This window comes from Ailuropoda melanoleuca, chromosome 3 (genome assembly GCF_002007445.2).
Source record: "Ailuropoda melanoleuca isolate Jingjing chromosome 3, ASM200744v2, whole genome shotgun sequence".
Lineage (NCBI taxonomy): Eukaryota > Metazoa > Chordata > Mammalia > Carnivora > Ursidae > Ailuropoda > Ailuropoda melanoleuca.
Window position 1 is genome coordinate 103023610 of NC_048220.1, and position 22107 is coordinate 103045716.

The window sequence follows — 22107 nt, forward strand, 5'->3', positions numbered from 1 at the left end:
TGAGTCAGGAAACCCCATGGCTATCAAAAAAGTTGCCACTGGAGAGAATGGAGCTCTGGGAGAGAGCTGGGTGCACACAGCCATCAGCTGGGTGTTCTTGACTTGCATTCCACACCATCAGTGATCTATATCTGCGGTATGTTCCTTTTCATTTCTTTTTCCCTTTCTCTTGCTTTCTCAAAATCAGTAAATAGTTTGTTATGTCTTATGGAGATGTAAACAACAGAATTAGGGTTTTCTTTATTACAGAGTTGAATTATTTTCAACATTTATCCCCAAAGAAACTTTGGATATGCAAAACCCATTAAAGCATTGTTACTGCTCAAAGAAGTGGTATTTGGCGCATTAAAATGACCATCCACATCACCTTTCATCTTCACAGTAATGAGTGGATGCTCTGGGCTGCAAATGTCTGTTTTCTAGCTTTTTTGAGTTGTTGGCTATTGCTTGACCCATGAGAATAGGTACTGAGAACCTGGCATAAGTCCAGTCTCCTGCCTTTAATGATGCTGTCAGTCATAAAGCCCAGTGAAGCATTAGAGTAAGTCACAGGCATGGGCTCTGGAATCAGAGTATCTGACCTTGAAATCTGGCTACTTTCTTATTAGTTGTGTCAACCTGGTCAGCTAACTTACATCTGTGCCTCTGTTTCCCCATCTGTATAATGAGGATAATGGTACTTCATAGGTATAAGGTTTATATGAGATAATGCATATACCATACCATGTAGCATGGAGTAGGCATTCACTCAATGGTAGATTTTATTATAGTGGAAAGTCATTTGAGTGCCAGATGACCTCAGCTTTAGGTTCATGTCACTCAAACATCTAATATTTTCTGAGTTTGTCACCTTGTTCTAGGCACCTGTATGTGGGATAGGGTGGCATAAGTACTCTATTGATTAGACAAATCATGTCACCTCTCTGTTTATTTTCTTAACTTTATATACAACTATTTCTATCAAATAATATACTTGACTCATAAAGCCTTCAGTAAATTGTAATATTTTAGCATCATTGATGTTCCCAGACCTGTAAGAGCTCATTCTCTACCCTGGGCCTTTCTAGGGTAGTGTTGTATAAGTTTACGAGATAAATGTCTATTCCTTGCCAAACACTCTCCTCTGGATCCCCTTTGAACTTTGTCTAGACTGGAACAGAGACTCTTTTAAGTTGTTCCAGGCAAAAATGCATGATCAATAAATACCAGGCCCTTTGGTTTCCCTTCATTAGGTACATTCAGTTATGTCTGCACTCCTACAGATACCTTTGTTTCTTAATTTTCAGACAATTACTTAAATAAAAGACTTCTTGGTATCAAACATTTGGATATTAATCCACTGAACGATGTCTATTCTTTATTCATACTTTCTGAATTGTATAAGCTTATTTAAAATTTTCACATGGAGATTTATAATTAGAATTCATCTACAGTTTTTTATCTTTTTGTTTTTTATGTGAAAATGGATTAAATTAGGTTTGCAGGATTACCTACAGAAATTCTCCAATGTATTTTCATTATTGTTCAAATAAGGACACAAATTCTTTATAGAATCCTTCCATACGTCATTCTTCAATCTCAACCTTTTCTCTTTTTTATTACCTATGTTCTGGGAGCACCTAGCTTCTTTTAGTTTATCTGTATACCATGATTCCTTACCTTAGAGTCTTTGCACATGCTGTTCCCTCTGCTTGGACTGCTTGTCTCTTCTACTCCCCTCACTTTACCTTGTTAACTCCTACTAATCTGTCAGATCTCAGCTTGAGAAAAAGCATTCTTGGAAAAGCCTTCTTGGCCATGTCCTACCCATCCTACACACCAGATTAGACCCTGTTATCTCTACTTACATTTGAAATTTTCTTTGTCTTTATAGTTCTGCAGTTTCAATGAATCAGTTGCTGATTTTCATCTGCTTGGGACACATAACTTTTGAATCTGGATATGAATATTTTCCATAAATACTGGAAAGTTCCTTTTAAAATACTGCCTCTACTCCATCCTCTCTTGTCTCTAGGACTCACAAAAGATACACCTGGGATTTTGATTTCTCTTTCAGGTCTCTTAACTTCTTTGTCATGGCTTCTATCTTTTTATGTCTTTGTGTGATATTCTGGGGAATTATATCCATTGTTTCCCCCCATGTGATAATTTTCTCTTCCACTTTGACTAATTTGTTGTTTAACCCTTCCATTGAGATTTCATTACTTCTCTAATTCTTTTTTTTTTTTAAAGATTTTTTATTTATTTATTAGACAGAGATAGAGACAGCCAGCGAGAGAGGGAACACAAGCAGGGGGAGTGGGAGAGGAAGAAGCAGGCTCATAGCTGAGGAGCCTGACGTGGGGCTCGATCCCATAACGCCGGGATCACGCCCTGAGCTTGAAGGCAGACGCTTAACCGCTGTGCCACCCAGGCGCCCCATTACTTCTCTAAATTCTAATTGGTATTTTTCTAAATATGTCTAGTCCCTTATTATTACTGTCTTTTTCTTTTAAAAATGTTTTTCATTAGTTTTATGTCTTTAGATGTACTTCTTATTCTTGTTCATGTAGATTGTCACATAATTTATGACTTTGCCCTGCTTAGGGCACTCCCTGAATAGTCAGCTTATGCATTTCACTCTGGTTTTGATGTCCTTTTCCTGTTTTGGCCTAACTTAAATTTAAAAGGCTATTTGTTATAACTTTATCCTGTATATCTAGGTTTTGTAGTGGGAGTTTTGTTCTGCTGTATTGGTGGAAGTAAGTGTCCTCTAGGTCCCCTTTTGTCAATGATCACAGAACCTGTCATAGTTGTCATGATCCATCAAATAATCACCTGTTGAATGACTGTCTTCCCTGCAAGAATGTAGTTCCACAGGGATAAGAGACTATGTCTGTCTTGTTCAAAATTGTAGCTCCAGGTCTGAGCCTAGTGCCTAGAACCTCGCAGGCCTCAATATTACTGAAATTAATGCAAGATATGGAGGCAGAGGTGGTCCTGGATATCAAGATGGGTTAGGAACCCCTTTCCATCCTTTTGCAAACTTTCTAAACACTTCTCACCTTTTCTTGAACACAATCCTTCCCTAAAATGATTTAATCCCTCTGTAAATTGACATAATATTTTATAGGTTACTTCATACTGTGATGTTTTCAATTACCTTCTATATAGATTATCCTATTTGGACTCACAATCACCTTGGACCTAGGAAGGGCTGGGATGAGTAACCTCTCTTTACAGGTGAGGAAACTGAAGATTGGGGAGATGATATGCCTTACCTTTGGTTAGTCAGTAGTAAATCCCAGAATTAAATCTACATCTTTTGACCCCCCACATCTATACACAGGACTCTACCTTAGCTGTTTGGAATGAATATCAGAGCTTCTTTATGTGAGAGTAAAGTCGACTTTGCTTCTTTACTGAATTACCTGTTTCTTGCTAAAGAAATCAGTATCTGGGGGGTGCCTGGGTGGCTCAGTCCATTAAGTGTCCAACTCTTGGTCTCAGCTCAGGTCATGACCTCAGGGTAGTGAGATTGAGCCCCACATAGGGCTCCATGCTCAGGGCAGGGTCTGCTTGAGATTCTCTCTCCCTCTGCCCCTCCCTCACTGTGTACGCATACACACACACTCTCTCTCTCAAATAAATAAATACATAAAATCTAAAAAAAGAAAGAAAGAAAGAAATCAGTATCTGGCAAAGAACAGGTGCTGACATTCATTTGGTATTATTTTGGTTGCCATAGCCAGAGCCTTTAGGACTCAAACTACTTGATTTTTCATTTGGACAATGTGTTTATGTTTCTTTAGAGACAAACATTACAAACCACCTTCTCTCAAAGAATCCAGGTTGCTGGAGAACTCTGTTCATAGCCTAGTTGGATATGGGAGTGTTTGGTAAAGGATGGTGTGTTACAGATCACATGACACAAACACAAGTTTCATTGATGTTTAACACACTTGGAGGGGTAAGGCGAGGTGTGGGGAAGAACACATGGGCAGCGACAGTCATAGCAAGCTGAGGCCCCCAGGTCAATTTCCAACCTCAGGGCTGAAGATCTCGGGTGACTGGAATCTTCCAGGCCCACAGTTGTCCAAGAAGAGCCCCCTTGACAGCTTGCATTGTGGCACTGGAGCCATGTGGCAGACACTGCAGCTTCATTCCTGAGGTAGGGAGGGGAGAGGGAGTACCAAGGAAGCAAATCTTGGCTACTTACCTCAGGGCGGACCCCTTGGGCGTTGCAATGCCATAGCCTTTGGAATCCAAGTTACCTCCCACCTTCATGGTGTCACAGGGTTTCCGCTGCTCAATGTACTCATTCATGGTAGATTCCAGAAGGTAGGCGTATTTGCCTTTGGATTTCCTCACTCGGATCATTCCCTCCTCTGTGGTCCTCACAAAAACTGACGGCTCTGCTGACTTCATGTATGTCCACATCTTCTCAAACACAGCAATTTTAGACCTCTGGCAGGGGACAGGAACAAAGCTGGAATTAAGTGCTGGCTGCGCTTGGAACTGAGGTCGGCACACACACTAATGAAGAGCTGAGTGTAGCTTGATCACACATTCATGAGCGAGATTAGCTCAGGAAGAAACAAATTATGAGTGATTGCAAAATAAGAGGCTCTAATTAGTACCAGTAGGTTCCAAAGTACAAATATCTTGCAAATACAGAATGAACAGAATAGCTCAGAATCTTTTAATTACTGCTGAATTATATTCTCCTTCTATATGGGAAGAGTGAAGAAATGGGACCCTGTTGATCTTCTAAAGACATTATAGAACCTATCTATTGTTCAAGAAGGCCATGCTTATACTGCGCAGAAGTGGAGAGCCAAATATCAGTGGAGGACCACACTGAGGAATTTCTCGATCATGAGTCATATTACAAGACAGACCTCAGAATGTAAATTGTTGTCTGATAAAGCTAATAACTTGAGACCTAATAGTGTAGCCTGTTTACATTTCAAAAGCCTCTAAATCTAGCCAAACTCTTTTCCTCCCTCCCCCCTGAACTAATGAACCTTCCCTTCTTTGGGACTTTGCCTAGGCTGTTTACTTGACTGGATACACTTGTACTCTCCAGCCACATCCTACTAGTCATTTCACAGACCAGAACAAATCCTATGTATTCTAAGACCACTTCAGTTTCAAGGATAATAGTTCACAAGCTCTAGTGGGCACCAGAATCATGTGCAGAAATTGTAATTATTAAGATGTCCCTCCTCTTAAACCTAGAGATTATGACTCAGCAGGTCTGGGGTGGAGCCCAGAAAAAAATCTTTTTCAGAAGTTCCCCAGGTGATTCTGATCTGTATGGCCTCTGTGGCTCTCACTTGTGAGGGCTGGTATTCCTCTAGGACACACTGTGCTGGTACTCACTGGACCGTCAGGCTAGACTGCCAAGATTGGGAGGCCCCTTGCTGTGCATAGGTCTCAAGTATATGGATGCTACCAGAGGGAGGGCAGACATCTTCCCTCCTGTGAATCCTTCACAGACTTTACCCTTGCACACAGTAGGCCCTTAGTCAAAGCCCACAACCCAGGACCACAAGTCATCCCACTCATCTAACATGCTCTTTCTAAAGAGCACCCTTTCCCCGAAGGGTAGGCCTATTTTAGGGGTATTGGAGTCTGGCTTTGTAAATGGACAAGTGTTAACCACATATAAGGGGCTATTTTTTTTTTTTAAAGATAGCACTGGAGTCATGCAACTCATGTAATCTAGTGGTTAATACACAGATTGCAGATTCATTTAGTATAAAATGACCATATCCACAATGTGTCATTTTTCATTGCACACAGATATGAGGTTTATTTCTTTGATATCAATATCAAGTGTTGGCAAAATACTGGTAGACATTGTTTGAGCCAATTGATCTATAGAGATATTTGGGCTAGAAAAATTCTGGTCTCAAGGAAAAGTTAATGGAAATAGTTACTGAGAATTTCAGGGAGGCATTTGGTGGAGTCTATAATTAGATCAATGAGATGATGGTGCTTAACAGTTTGGTTAACTATCTGGAAAGGCCACTGGACTGGGAGTGAGGAGCCTGGGTTCTAGTCTTTCGCCACCTGTTCCATGAGGAGTTGGGGCATGGGGACCTTTGAGTCCCTTGTGGGCTTGAAATACCTGATTCTTTACATGAAGATAAACCATTCCATGTGAGGAAAAAGAAAGAAAGAAAAGTGAGGGAGAATTTCAAAGTTAGGGCAGGAATAATCCAGAACCAATCAAAGCATCTATAATGTATGTCATATTCTCTCACAGGAAACAGAGAAATGTATAAATTCAGTTGTGACCAGATTTGCAGATGATCTTTCAGGCAGAAACCCAACAAAACACACAGCGGGGCAATGGCAAGATGCAATTTGACCTGACAGGATGGCCACGGCAGGGAATGGGGCTGCTGACAGGCAGAGCTGAAGAGCCCTCTGGGCAACAGTATGCAGAAAATTAATATGTCCTTTCAGCCTCACCCCAGTGCCCCAAACGCCAGGGCTGTGCTCATAGCTGCTCAGAGCAGGCTATCAGGAAAATCTCATCTCCAGGGATGCGAAGGCAGCATGAGTGGCAGGGAAGACTGGAAGCATACTTGGGGTATTTGTTCTTGGATCTCTCCTATCATCTGCAGCTTTCACAGCCCTTCACACATCTTAATTAAACTGTCGATGGAGGATTAAGTGACTCTGGGTTGGGGCTGCCAAGAAGCTCTGGGCTGCCATGGAGACTAGAAGCCATACTTTTTTCAGAGACTGGGATAGAAGAATACTTGTCTCACCATTCCCTCCTTCTGCCTTATGGGGATGGTGGGTGATCTTGTCTCATAGTAGGTGTTCCATAAGTGGTGCGATTACTATTAATAATTATGCCTTCTCTTTGCGTTTACTTTAGGATAAGAATGCCCAATACATGGCTTGCTTGAGACCAGTTTCCCTTCCTATATATGTAACAGCTATTGATACTAGTCAAGGAATTCTTTCACACTGTGCCCTCAGAGTCACCTCTCAACATCGAACTCTAGGCAAACACTGAGATTAATCAGAGTTAGCACATGAACTATAACCTACTGTCATCAACACAGTAAGCCTGGTGAGTGAACAGAGCTTGCACAATACACACTGTCTTGTTTCTAGATGCCTAACAGTATGCTCTGGACAAGAAATAGAAATATGTCAATCGACATAGTTATTAACAGAGAACTTTGAAGTCATAAGTCCTAGCCATGCCTCTAAGTAGCTAGGGCATCCCATTTTCTTCCCCAGGCCTCAGTTTTCCCACCTACAAAAGGAAAATGTTAGACTAGATTTGTCCATGGGTCCATCTAATAACCTGAGTAATCTTAAAAAAAAAAAATCAGTTAATGACACCACCTCACTAGGACAGAGTGGTTCAGCGGTAAGAATGCTTGGGCTGAAATGAGGGAACAGATTTTGTGTTCGTCCTTGACACTTGTATTATGATTCCCTGAATTCCAACTTACTGGCCACAAAATGGACATATAGCTGCTGTTTTGCCATAGGTCACAGGGGGAGCATAAATGAGACCATGGATGGGAAAGTGCTTTGGGGATGGTGATGTGCTCAGATACTGGGGTATGGGGTATAGGGCATGGGTATGTAATGGTTAAGTGAACTGGCTATTCCCCAACTTTATCAGCAGGCCTGGGACATAGGACTGACTACATGGACAAATATCAGACATCTCCTTCACATTTTGGTTGCAGGCTAAAAATGCCAGAGAATTATGATGAGATTACAGGAGGTTTTTCTACTGGCTGGTTGGGTAAGCTTAAGCAAGTCATGTTGCTCCCTAAAAATGACAGACTCTGACCATGTGACCTCCAAGTTACCTTCTTGCTCCAACATATTGAAAGTGGATGATTTTAGCCTTGGAGACTGGATCAGTGATTGTTCAGACTTTGGTCCCCTTCCTGCCTGTCATACAGAGCACAGAGCCCACGATCAAGAAATTGAGCATAACACTCTGTGGGTTCACCCTGAGTCAGGGGTTTGCCCCATGAAGTTGCAGTGAGAACCTGGCAGGTCTGCCCAGGATCCCTATCCCTTGCCTGAAGCAAGATAGAAGCTTGCTGTCTATTCTCCTTCTGCTACTTAATAGCTGTGTGACCTCAGGCAATTACTTTTACTTCTCTGAGCTTCATATAGGAAATGGGGACCACAAATTTCCCTCTCTAGTGAGAGGATTAAATGAGATAATCCATGCAGGGTGTGCTAGCACAGGACCTGATTCATAGTTAAGGGCTAGGTAAGTGGTAGCGATTGTTTATCACTTTTTCTTTCATCAAAACATGGTAACTCCATGAGCTACTTGTTCAACTTTTAGAATGAGCACGTCTGAGCTCCAGGGAACTACAGGTTTTTCTGCTTTGGGGCATTTGTTCAAGTTGTCCCCTTTGCCTGGAGTGTCATGAGCCAACCCAGGTCTGCCCTAGCTTCATGATGCCTAGAAATGTTTTCTCACATTTGTGGCTACACATCCCTACCCCTCCATCAAAATGGCTCCCAAATGCCTAGACCCCACATTCCTAATGGGAAGCAGAGCCTTGTGTCTTAGGTGCCTCATCTCTTTTAATCTTATAATGACGCCTTGAGGTAGATATTATTCTCCAGACTCTATAGATGAGGAAATGGTGTCAAAGAGGCTAAGGGCCAGAGAACAAGGACAGAGCCCGGTGCTGGGCCGCGGTCTGGCTGACCTTGGCTCCTAAGCTCTCTGGTCCTCTGCTTCCCTTGCCGCCTCCAGTCACATGACATCTCCATCCCCGCCACTCACACTTCACATTTTCTCTCTCCTGGCACTGTTAAACAGACCCCCTGTTCCAGTATTTGTTTCCCATATACCATCTCCTTATTCATCAAGTCTTTAAGGAGGGGACATAAAGGGCAAAGGTCTGGACCTTGTCGCTAAGCTGATCCTAATCAATTACTAATTAGATTACAAGTATGTGTGGGGGCAGGACAGGAACTGCATGTCATATCCTTTGCAGCCGTCAGAGAACCTGGCACAGTCTGGCATATGTAAGGGGTCTGGTTCAATGCATAGAACTTTGAAATTATCACAAATAGAGAAATGTAGATCTCTCTGCGATTCGTAGAAAGCTGAGAAATGCTCTGGTTTTCCCTGACTTGTACTGAGTGAAGCAGTTGTCCTGGTTGCCTATAATTACATGCTCCTTAATGAGGATATTTTAATGACAGTCGTGGTTCTCTTTTGTGAAGGTGCCTTAGGACAAGGGATGTGCCTACCCTGAAGAACTCCTTCGTGGACCCTGCTTCCAGGGTCCCATAAGCGATTTCCGTCTGCTTTGCTAGGTCCTCGGCACTCTCGATGGGAGACACCATCCTTTCCACGGTCAGGAAGGCAGCCAGGTTGGCTGTGTATGAGGAGATGATGATCAAGGTGAAGAACCACCAGACACCACCAACGATGCGGCCAGACAGGGACCTGCAGGCCAAAGGGAAGAGGTGTCAGAAGCACAGACATCAATTGCAGAAGCTATGGGGAAGGGCCAAGGGTCAGCCTAAGCCCTGTCAGCAGAGCTGTCAAACCCTATTGCACCCTTCTCCTCGGTCAGCTAGATGTGAGAATTCATATGTCAGAGACATTCTCCTTGGCATTTTGTTCCTTATCGCAGATAAAGACCTATGTGGTTGTTATTCTTCAGGGGTGATAAAACCCTACAGGCATATATTCATACCACTTTCACACATACATACACATCAATACACATGCCAACAAAGACAGATATGTCAACACTTGTCCACAAAATGACACACATGTACAAACATCCTTTTAAATGCAGTTACATACACAGCAAATGTTTGTGCACACATATATGAGTACAAACACATTTACATACATGATGTACACATGTGATCATGTTCAGAAATGTTTCCAGACTGCCTTCTCATTATTGTTCTTTTGGTTATCAAAGGGCACCAAAATAATGGATTAGAAGGAAGGGAAGGGAGAATGGATTGGAGACAGAATGAGAACAACTGTACTCTAGTCACTTTGAGGGAATGTCACTTTTGAGGGTAGGCACAGTGCTCCCCTCTACCACAGAAAAAGAGTTTGGCTGAAATAAAAGGCAAAGAATATTTTGTACTGGATCAAAATTGCAACTATGACAATAATAAATGAGGTGAGAAATTGATCCTTGATCTTCTTAGAGTCCTGTTCTCCTCTTATGCCCAACAATGAAGAGAAATAGGACTAGCCAAGTGCTCTACTGTGATCTTTCAGATTTGGCTAGGAGATTTCCAATTCTAGAACATTTTCTCAAAGATATTACAAAACGACGTCGATGTCCTATGGGGTGATTTGATGTGGTCAACAGACAGGGTGTCGGATTATACCAAATCATATAGTGATAAAGTTATTTGCATTCTGTTTCTCTTTCCATCCAGCTCAATTAGTTAAGGAAGTGTCATCCTGGAGCTACTGTAACTTTACATCCTTTTTAACATGTGGTTTGACAGCCTCAAGCTCAGAGCCTTCAGTAGGTGACAGTGCTTAACTAAAACCTTATACTTAACAACCAAAGAAATCACCAATCCAACCCATAAGTTTTACAGATAAAGAAACTTGAATCTCAAATCACACTGACCCAGGAGCAGAACCCAGGCCTGCCATCTTGCTTGCTTATTCCACACTGTTCTCAACCTATTGGTCGACCTTCTCTGTGTTATTCCCATGTTCCAGTGTGTTCCACTTTGTTTCCATTTCTGGGAGGCTCCTTTTCATTCTAGGTAGAGAATGCTCACTTCAAAAAATTCAACAAATATTTCTTATTGCTTGCTATATGGAAAATAATGTTCTTAGATGCTTCACATTAAAAGGGAAATAAAAGGAAATTTGTTCAAAGGAATGGGACCAGGAGAGTGGAGCAAAGGTATATTATGTGAAGAATAGCTACAGGAGGAGGGCACCAGAAGAAAAGACTCAGAGAGAGGTGTTCACTGAAGGACTGACATCAGGCTGGTACCATGAAACCTGATTTAGGAGCATTTGGCAGAAGTTTTAGGAAAACAAACACTAAATACAAAGAAGTGGTTATTTGATGCATAGGGTGGTGCAACAATGAGTTGGCTGTCCTGAGGGTGAGAGTGAGTTTCCCCATTTCTGAAGATGTTCAAGTGGTAGACCATTTACAGAGATGCTGTATTTGGTGCTCATTCTTAGTCCTCCCAGGTACAAAGTGCTGGGGACATAAGTCTACTTGAAGGGTTAAACATCACAAGGGGTCAGCCTTCTCTCATACTCCTCCCATCTCTTCCATCTCTGAGTTTCTGTGGTTTGAAATCATAAGTAGGTAGACAAGGCTGCATGGCTTCCATAGGGCAGTCAAACAAAATGAGACCCACAAAGGCAAAACTATTCTCCCCATGCCCAAGAGTAGAATACATCTGTACTCAAAATCGCACCAGTCTTCTGATAACTAATGCAGTGCTCTTTCTGCCTTAGGAGGTGGTCAATAGCGGTGTTCCAGGGCTGTGATGAAGATGCCGCTCTTTTCCCAAGTCTGAGTGACCACGGTAGCGTCTAAACTGGACTTCCCTCCATGCAGCCCCTTGTCCTCCCATTCCTTTGCCTAATCAGCCCGAGTGATCTTTATAAAAACATTAATTGTATCATGTTGCTTCTTTGTGCAAAATCCATGAAAGCCTTTCTCTTACACTTGGAATAAAATTCAGACTCATTGGTGACCCTCAAGGCCCGTTGTGGTCTGGTCCCTGCCTTGCTCTCCAGTGTCTCCACAACATGCTTTCTGTACTCTGGTCACATTGGGCTTTGTTTGGTCCTTCCTACTCAAAAGGCTCACACCCTTATCACACGCCACTGTTCCCTCTGATATCGCATCAGCCCTATTCATCCTTCAGACCCCACCCTACCCAGTACATTTGCAGCATTCCGACTGAAGAATCCCAGAGCCCCATATAGCTCACATTGCAGATGAAATCTGATCTCTGTGTCATTGTTGACGGTCTGTTGTTCCCCTGGATCATAAGTTCCACTAGAGTAAAGAACCTTATAGCACCTAGCACAGAGTGGGCCTCAATAACAAGTGAACGCATGAATGTCACCTCTCTCATAACCTGTCAGTTCTAGTCACATTGGATTCTAGAGACGGGGCGTATTTTTTAGGGCTGGGAGAATCCAAACTTGCTCATAGCCCAGGACGCCTGGAGCCATAGCCTCAAAGCAAGTGTTCAGGGATGGCTACCTCCTTTTCCAACACGACTGAACTGAGAGACCTAGCTAAGGTATCCCAAGTTGGAGATCATCCAGTGAAACTCAAAGCCCTCCCAAGAAAGTTCCAAGCCAATGGCTTCTTCTTCCCTGTTCTCCTTTAATTAATATTTATCTGCTAGGTGTTGAGAGCAGCTTATCCTGCACACTATTCCCTACATCCCCACCTACTTAATAAAGATACCAAAGAAGGAGTCTATTGTTTAATAGCCAGTAAGTGTCACCTGTGGAATAACTAGAGGGTCAGGGGAAGAGGCTCCTCAAAATGTGACAAGATTCCAGTGCTTCATCTGCATTTGATCCATGTGACAGGAACTTAAGTGTAAGGCTACGCCCTTCTTTAGTTCAGACCTGATACAGGCAAAGCTGGGCCTCTATCCAAGATCTCTGCATTTTCCCAGTTCCATACCACAAGTAGGGAACTGGAATTAATAGAGGCCATGACTGGGAATGAGTGTCTTTGCTTTTTCACTGACCAGCCCCATAACCTTGGTAAGCTGCCTGCCCAGGTGGGCCTCAGTCTTCTTCTCTGTGTAATGGGTGAGATTACCCCTTTGCCATGGTGAGAAACCAAAACTTTTAGTACTAGACTTAGTTGATTGTTTTCCTTTAACGGATACGCGCTATTGGAATTAAAACAGTAGAGGCAAAAGCACTTTGAAAAATGCTATTAAAACAGGCATTATTTTTGTGAGTATTATTCTGGTTGGGAGCTACTGGATAAATTCCTTAGTAGGGAAGGAACAGCTATGATCTGGCCCTTGCAGGGATGCCTAGTCCCCTGAATTTTATTAGTCTTGGAACTTGGCACAACTCTTCCCCAAAGTACCTAAGTGACTGAGGAATCCCTGTGTTCCTCTAGAATTGGTCAAAACTTCTATGGCTTGTTGGACTCTTTATCTTACTTGATCTTCTATTTACAGTCCTGTGAAATGGTTGGGACAGGGATGACTATCCCCATCTCACAGATGAACGATCTAGTTATGAGACATAAGGTGACTTAACCAGGGTCACGGAATGATGCACTGGCAAATGTGGGACTAGGAACCAGGACTTCATATTTCTCGTCCACCCATGATATCTCCCTGATGTTGGATCACAGCCAATACTCATTTCTGGTAAAGCTCAGTGGAACATTTGGGAGCTACAGAAAGCTGTCTGACCACCAGCATCTCCATAGAATTGGAAACCTCTTTGTATTTGTTTTCTGTCACTGCATAACAAGTCACTATAAACTTAGCGGCTTCTAAAAGCACTCATTCATTGTCTCATAGTTCTGTAGATCAGAAGTCTGGAGCAGGGTGTTTAGATTCTCTGCTGAGGCTTTTACCAGGCTGAAATCAAGGTGTTGGCCGGGGCTGTGGTTCTCATCTGGAGCTCGGTTGTTCAAGCTTACGGGTTGGTTGCAGGATTCATCTCCCTGTGATCATGGGACCAAGGTCATTGTTTCCTTGCTGGCTGTTATTGTTTCCTTGCTGTCTTCTCTACCATCAAGCCAGTAATCGTGTGGCAATCCCTCTTTCTCTGAACCTCTCTGACTTCCACGAGCTGGAGAAAATGGTTTCTTTTTAATTTAAATTCAATTAGCCAACACATAGTACATGATTAGTTTCAGATTCAGTGTTCAGCAATTCATCAGTTGAATAAAACACCCAGTGCTCATCACATCACTGCCCTCCTTTGTTTCTAAAGGGCTCATCTGTTTGGGTCAGGCCCACCTGGAAAAATCTCTGTACCTTAAAGTCAGCTGAGTTAGGACTTCAGATTACATCTGTAAAATCTCTTCACAGCAGTACCCAGGTTAGTGTTTGAAAGACCAACAGATAGGATTCTTTAGAAATGTGTACCATACTTCTTATCCATTCATTTTATAAGCACTGCTTGTATGGCAGGCACTGTTGGACATCACAGAGATAAAAGTGAATACACCACAGTCTCTGCCTTCCATGGAGAAGATGGGAGGGCAGTGTAGCCTAGTGATTAATACATAAGCTTTGGAGTCTGATACCCTGATTCTCTGCAAAGTGCTTCACATGGTGTTTGGAGCATAGTAAGTACTCAGTAGAGCATAGTAAGTACTCATAATCATCACCTTATGTTAATGTCATAAATGGTAATTATAGTACTACCTCAATTATGTGACAGGTAAGAAAGTAGCACTAAGTGGACACAGAAAGGCTTGATTATTACTCTGCTGGCGGGGGTCAGGGAGAGTTACCAGAGGAGGAGAATATTGTGCTAGGTTTTGGAGTATAAGTAGGAGACTGCCAAGCAGAATAGGTGTGGGGGTGGGAGAAGCTCAGCAGATAGAGGTAAATGGAGGAGGTAGTGGGGGATTATCTCTTCTGTAAGCTTCCCAATTATTGCCAGCAGGGCACTGAGCAATCCCTTCTGTTCCCACCCCCCCATTCTCCTATTACAGTTCTTTTTTTTTTTTTTTTAAGATTTTATTTATTTATTTGACTGAGAGAGAGACAGCCAGCGAGAGAGGGAACACAAGCAGGGGGAGTGGGAGACGAAGAAGCAGGCTCCCAGCAGAGCAGGGAGCCTGATGCAGGGCTTGATCCCAGGACTCTGGGATCACGCCCTGAGCCGAAGGCAGACGCTTAATGACTGAGCCACCCAGGCACCCCTCTCCTATTACAGTTCTGAGCATACTGCTGTAATGATTTTTTTAAGATGTCGTTATGATTACTACTTATGGTATTATTGGTCAACAGTGATGGTGCTGGGTTGAACTCAATAGAACAGAGCACACAGAAATTGGGAGGGGCAGGCTGGCTGAAGAGATGAAGAGATCAAAGTGACAGGGTTTGGTGATCCATGGCAGCAGGGGCATTGGGAGAGGACAATGTTCAGATGACAGTTCATGCCTACTTGGGTGAATGGATTCTGACATGCTCTTGATGCTGGCCATAAGCTGTCTCTTCTTGCAAATGATGATTTTTCTTTTGTTAATAAGACACTATATTATTAAAGATGATGCTAATAGAGGATTGCTAGGCTCTGACTGGATCATTTTCTGGTTCTGACAGGTATTTCCTGTCCTGATCATGGATTAGGATTCGCTGTAGGCCTTTAATTGTTTCTAATCTCTCAGCTTGGATTTGTTGTTCTAGACGAGGGATAGGGAACTTTTTGTATAAGTCCAGGTAGTAAATATTTCAGGCTTTGAGGGCCTTATGTACTACTCATCGCTGTTGTTGTGGTGTGAAGCAGCCACAGACAACTGTGAACACACACACGTGGCTGTATTCTCATAAAACTTTAATTACAAAAACACACAGAAGGCTAGATTTGGCCTGTGGGCCACATGTTGCTGCCTCCTGCCCTCAATCCTACTGTGAATGTCAGAGACTTTTGCTCTAAGTTAATGTGAGCTACAGTAGTCAAGAAATATCTTGACATCTATGTCATTATTTGCACCTCCACATAAACACCCAAGTAAAATAATGGAATGATTCATTTGACAATTATTTTTGTGCTATCCTCAGGGAGAAAGTAGAGGGCACTGGTCAAGAGAATGGACCCAGGGGTCAGACAAAGCAGGATGGAGTCCTGCCTCGTTACTTACTGGTTGTGTGACTTTGGGCATCACTAAATCTCTTTGTGCCTGTTTCTTTACAAAATGAAGTAACAGTACGCCAGGCATTTTCAAGAATTAAAAAGGAAAATACAGATGGAGCGTGTAGCACAGTGCCTGGCCTGGTGTAAGCACTTCAGGATGGAGGTAATGCAGGCGGTGTGAGGAGCAGTGGCCTGCCTGGAGGTGAGGGAGCAGACACCATGGCCAGGGATGTTCAGGAAAGCAGATCCTTGGGATACGGGGAGTGTAAAGTTACTAAAAAGCAATCAACTTTCGATCCTATCGACCTGCTCTCTAGGACCTCTCTGACAAGCAGTTGGATGTGGACATTCTTCTTTATTTCAAAAGCATTTTCTGTCATCCCCAAGAAAAGGGGATGGCAGGGACACCTCCTGCGTCCCTTCATTCAGCTGAGCTCAAGAGGTCACTAAACTCAATCTATTTCCCTTTGTCATCCGCTTCAGATGGCTATTTTTAAAAAGTAATGAAAACATGGGCATAAAGGCAGAAAGTCAGATGGCCTGCCTCTAAATTACTGGGAGAAACAAAAGTCCATCTTGGCTAATTACTGAGCTGAGCTATGCTCAGAGAGACGCTCACTTAGGATGATGCATCAAGGTTTCCAGACCAGGGTAAATGGCTCTGGCCACATGCAACAATTTTATTGACGAGGCCACTTCATCTAAGACACTGTGTCTGGGTGGCCAATCATCCATTTGTCACCAGCTGCAAATCACTCAGCACTTCCCTTGCACAGCAGGAGTGACTCATTTTAATTGCCCAGCTGCTGATCACTGTGTTCCAGAACCGCGGCAGGGGGATGGCCCTGGACTCCTGTGGTGAGTCCCAGGCGTGGGAAACTGGGGGTTAGATGCCAAGCTCTAAGGAAAGCCCCAGTAGTCTGTGAGCTAGATTACTGTTTGCAGCACTTGCCGAGCTAGGTTTCAAAGAAGAGTGGTCTTATGTTCCTATTGTTTTCCATTTAGGTAGCCAGTAGGAGTGTGGCATGGGCACAGTTTGCAAAAGAATGGGTGTAGATGAGTTCAGTCATCCCTAAAAATGTACTAATTCTGTGATTCCCTCTCGAAGCATCAGCTTCCACACCTGAAAATGGAGATAACGATCTCCATCTCACGGATGGTAAGAATTCCAGGAGTAAGTCGTGTCTTGCACTTAGCACAGACACAGCAGGGCTCAACACGTCACCGGTAATAATGGTGATGTTGAGGATTTCTTCTGGAAACACTCCTCTTAGCTTCTAGCCCCCCCCCCCACCCCTCAGTCTCCTCCTACCTTGCGGTTCTCACTCTTTCTTTTTTTTTTTTTTCTGAGAGAGAGAGAGAACATGTATGCACACATGCATGTGCGCACAAGATGGGGGAGGCGCAGAGAGTGAAGGAGAAAGAGAATCTTCAGCAGGCTCCATGTTCAGCACAGAGCCCAAAGTGGGGCTCGATCTTGTGACCCTGGAATTATGATCTGAGCCAAAATCAAGATTGGACACTTAACTGACTGAACCACTCAGGAGCCCCAAGGTTGTTCCTTCATAGTCTTTTTTGGTGGTTCTTCCTTTCTGCCCAATCTCGAGCTCTTTCTGTGCCCAAAGCTCAGGCCTCAGCCCTCTTTCCAACCCTGTCCACCATCCTGCCCCAGCTGACCTCCTCCAGTTCAAGTTCTTTATTTGTAGATACTGACAACTCCCAAATTTAAATTTCCAGGCCCTCTCCTGACTTCTAACATGTGTATCTAACTGCCTCCTTGACACCTTAAAGCTGAAATATCTAAAACAAAATTCTTAATGAATGTCTACCAAAAAGCCCCAAATAAATAATTCATTACTAATTCTTATCCTCCTTCTTCATCTCATAAAATGGCATCACTGTCCATCCCACTCTTCAAACTAAATACCAGGAAGACATTTCGGCCTTGTCTCTTTCTTTCACCCCCATATCTAATCCGACCCATCTAGTCATCCCCATAGCCACAGATCCCATTCTAGACACTAAATATCATTGCCACGTTTCATTGGTTCTTTTCTCATCCTTGTACAATCCATGTCCACATAGTAGTCAGAGAAGCTTTTAAAACCGTAAATAGGATCATGCTGTTTCCCACCCCACTTAAAATTTATCAGGCTTAGACAGGAAAATCCAAATGCCCTCCTGCAGTCAACCTGATCTGGCTCACCTCTAACCTCATCTTATACCATTTTTCCTATCATCACCATGCCCCAGCCTCATTGGCCTTCTTGCAGTTCCCACCACACACCAAATTCCTTCCCACTTCAGGACATTTGCAATTGCTGTTCCCTCTGCCTGGAACTCACTTCCCAGAAATTGTCCCAAATGTGCCTCCATCCACCCATTAGGTTTATGTTCATACCTCATCTCCTCACATCCACTCCTCTAGGGATTATCTCCGCCACCTATCTCTCTCTCTCACCTTACCTCATTTCTTTATAGCACTTTTCATAGACCACGATGATTTTTTATATACATTTATCAATTGATTTGTTATTCATTTATTATCTGTTTCACTAAAACGTAAGTTCAGTGATGCCAGGGGTCTTATCTGTGTCATTCACTGCTATATCCCCAGTGCCTAGCACAGTACCTGGCACAAAGCAGGTGCTCAATGAACATATACTGAATAAATGAATAATTACACAGCATTTATTGAGAACTGGATAAATACCAAGCCTGATGAAAAATAACTAAGAAGTTTCTTCTCAAGGGAATCAGTAGAATGAATGTGACCGACACAGAAGGAGCTTTGAAACCCAGGCTGGGTTGAACAGTACAAGGAACCGCTGATCAAGTGGTAAGGAAGAGCAGAGGTAGGAAAAGCCACGCACAACTGGGGAAAGGCAGCCATTTGCAGGGCTGGGCAGGGCAGGCAGGCTTTGAACATTCTGAAACAGAGGCATTTCTTAGTGGCAGGAACAGCCTGTGCTGTGGTGTGGAGATGGGACAAGAAAGTGAACAAGCAAGAATTTCACTTTGCCCCAAATGTAGTAACCACCCAACAGCCATTGCTCTCTGGGTATGGCTTTTGTTTTGTTTGTTTTTTTAATAATAATTTTTTATTATGTTAGTCACCATACAGGATATCCTTAGTTTTTTAGGTGTGACTTTTGAACTGGATACTGCAGAAGACACTTGGCAACCACTTTTTAAAATCCCTATCGCTCTCTTCAGCCCAGGTAGACATATCTTCTTTTGATAGTCGAGGAAACTGAGGTTCAGAGAAATGAAATAATTTACTTAAGGTCACAAAGCAGGTGATGGAGCTTGAATGTGAACCCAGATCCTTCGAATTACAATGGTGTGATTTGAATGTGCTGAGAGTGGCTCCAGCTTGGACCAGGGCCACCACTCTCATCTTTCAAGGTTTACCTTCTCAGGTCCCAAGCACCACTTGCCCACAGTTCCTAGACACAAAGGAATATTTGGCACCATACCGGTGTTAAAAATGGGACTTCCTCCACATATATTTTGGGCTTAAGTTCTTAGAAGAAGCCACTCTCTTTTTATAGCTAGCTGCCTGCTGGCTAGCCCATAATACCAAAACATATGGTTTCCCTATATCCAGAGCCCTCCCTAGAGCTCCTACGATATGCTGAACCACCAGCTGGTTTCAGAAGTGAGATGGGTTCCGAAGGCCTGGGTCCCTGCCTCAAGGCACCAGGTGTGGGCCTGGGTTGTCATCTGTGGCCCAATATATACAGCATTTGAAATTCTTAGGATTAGAATGTTGTGGGCTTTTTAAAAATAGATCCTGACCCACCAGCAAATGGGAGATAAAATAACAATTCTTACTTTTGCTCTAATTAATGTTTGGTTAGCTCCAGCACAAGGCGTGTATGGAAAGGAGCTATTTTACTGAGAATAACCAGTTGAAAATCTTCAATTGCCAAGTAGTTTTTTACCCTACCCAGTTCCCTGCATGCTTAGACCCCACCTTCCACGTATCCCCAACCAACCTGGCAGGGCAGCCCCAGAAGCTAGGGAGTATCTGCTCTTTCTCTTCTTACCTCAAGCCCCCCATTCCTTTCACCAAAGGGGCAACACAGATCTTTCTGGGACAGTGAAGAGAATTATTAAGCAAGAGTTCAGAAATGGTACAGATCTCCTACTCCTGTCCCTGCCATTTATTGACTATACGGTTTGGACAAGTTGTTTTACATCTCCGAGCCTCAGTTTCATCTCTTTATGAAATGGGGACAAGAACAGGAACAACCTAAAAGTTCTGTGAGGATGAGCTGTAATGGGCCTAGTGGGGTACCTGGACCACGGTAGACACCTGGTAGAAACAGCTAATACTATTCAGAAATGAGGGATGACATGGAAAGAAGTTTCAGTATGTAAAACAGACTATATGGCCCCATTTTTAAAAAAAATTAGTGGTTTTTTTTTTTAAATTGAAGTATAGTTGACCCACAATGTTACATTAGTTTCAGGTGTACAACATAGTGATTGAACTTCTCTGTATATGATACTGTCTAACCACAAGTGTAGCTACCATCTGTCACCCTACAACACTATTACAATATCACCGACTACATTCCCTATGCTGTGCCTCTCATCCCTGTGACTTATTCATTCTATAACTACTGGAAGCCTGTATCTCCCACTCCCTTTCACCCATTTCCCCCATGCCCCTACACCCTCCCCTCTAGCAGCCATTAGTTCATTCTCTGTATTTATGGGTCTGTTTTTGCTGTTTGTTTATTCATTTGTTTTGTTTTTTAGATTCCACAAATAAGTGAAATCATATGGTATTTGTCTTTCTCTGACTCTTTTTTTTTATTATGTTATGTTAGTCACCATACTGTACCCTCTAGGTTTATCCATGTCACAAATGGCAAGATCTCATTCTTTTTTATGACTGATAATATTTCATTGTGTGTGTGTGTGTGTGTATCACACCTTTTTTTTTTCCTAAAGAGAGAGAGAGTACAAGCAGTGGGGGGAGGGGCAGAGGGAGAGGGAGGGAGAGAATCTTAAGCAAGCTCCACGCCTAGCTTGGAGCCTCATGTGGGGCTTGATTTCATGACCCTGAGATCATGACCTGAGCCAAAATCAAGAGTTGGACACTCAACCTACTAAAGCCACCCAGGAGCCCCTATATACCATATCTTCTTAATCCATTTATCTATCAGTAGGCACTTAGATTGTTTCCATATCTTGGCTATTGTAAATAATTCTGTGAGAAACACAGAATTATTTTTGAATTAGTGTTTGCATTTTCTTTGGATAAATACCCAGTAGAATTACTGGATCATGTGGTAACTCTATTTTTAATTTTTTGAGAAACTGTCATACTGTTTTTCACAGTGGCTAAACCGGTTTGCATTCTCACCAATAGTTTGTGAACATTCCTTTTTCTCTACATCCTTGCCAACACTTATTATTTCATGTTTTTTGGTTCTAGCCATTCTGACACATAGAAGATGATATCTCGTTGTGGTTCTGATTTGCATTTCCCTGAGCATCTTTTCATTTGTCTATTGGTATACGGTCCCATTTGAAAACAACTTTGGCAGGGATTAAGTGTCTGGAAGTATGTAAACTAAGATATTACAGGAGTTATCCAGGTGGCTGGATTGCAGGCTCTCTTTCTTTTCTACTTTCTTCTATTTTCTGATTTTCTAAATGAATACCTGCAGTGTTTATAATATGAAGAAAACCCTAGGACATACAGGTTAAAATTATGGGCTGTGAGATCATACAACCTGGGTTTAATCCCAATCTCTTTTCCCACTGGCTGTGTGACCTTAGAGAAGTGACTTAGCCTCTCTGAGTTTGGTACACTCAACTGTAAAATGGAGATATTAGAATGTTAGCCACTTAGTATTGTTGTTATTCTTTCAACACTAACTTGGTGGGTGTCAAGGAGTCAGGAAGAGGAAAGAAAGGGATCAGTAGACAGGGAAGTGAGGAAAAATCTCTCTGAGGGGGTAGTTTTTTAGCTGAGAGCTGAAGGTTGATAATGCCTTTAGATGTGTGAAGAACCTGGAGGAACAGCATTATAGACAGAGGAAACAGGAAGAGCAAAGGCTCTGAGGCAGGAAAAGGTTTCATGTGTTCAAGGCAATTCGCTGTGAGTATGGAGCATGAGGCAAGGAATAGATCAATCGGGGCCTCTGAAGCCAGGGCATGGGCTCTGGATTTAACCATTAGAAGTCCAGCTCCATGCTCATGGATTGGAAGAATTAACATAGTTAAAATGTCCATACTACCCAGAGCAATCTACATTTTCA

At 42.8% G+C, this 22107-nt stretch overlaps 1 protein-coding gene across 2 annotated transcripts in view; it reads right to left on the bottom strand.

The window, feature by feature from the left end:
* The window catches only part of GRIA1 (glutamate ionotropic receptor AMPA type subunit 1), a 312889-nt gene that overhangs the window by 35229 nt on the left and 255553 nt on the right, over positions 1-22107 (bottom strand). For both annotated transcript variants that reach the window (XM_002923596.4, XM_002923597.4), the window contains exons 12-13: positions 9253-9451; positions 4199-4446 (exon numbers count right to left, since the gene is read on the bottom strand). In XM_002923596.4, the coding sequence (XP_002923642.1) occupies positions 4199-4446; positions 9253-9451 (447 nt within the window). The remainder of the gene's footprint in view (positions 1-4198; positions 4447-9252; positions 9452-22107) is intronic.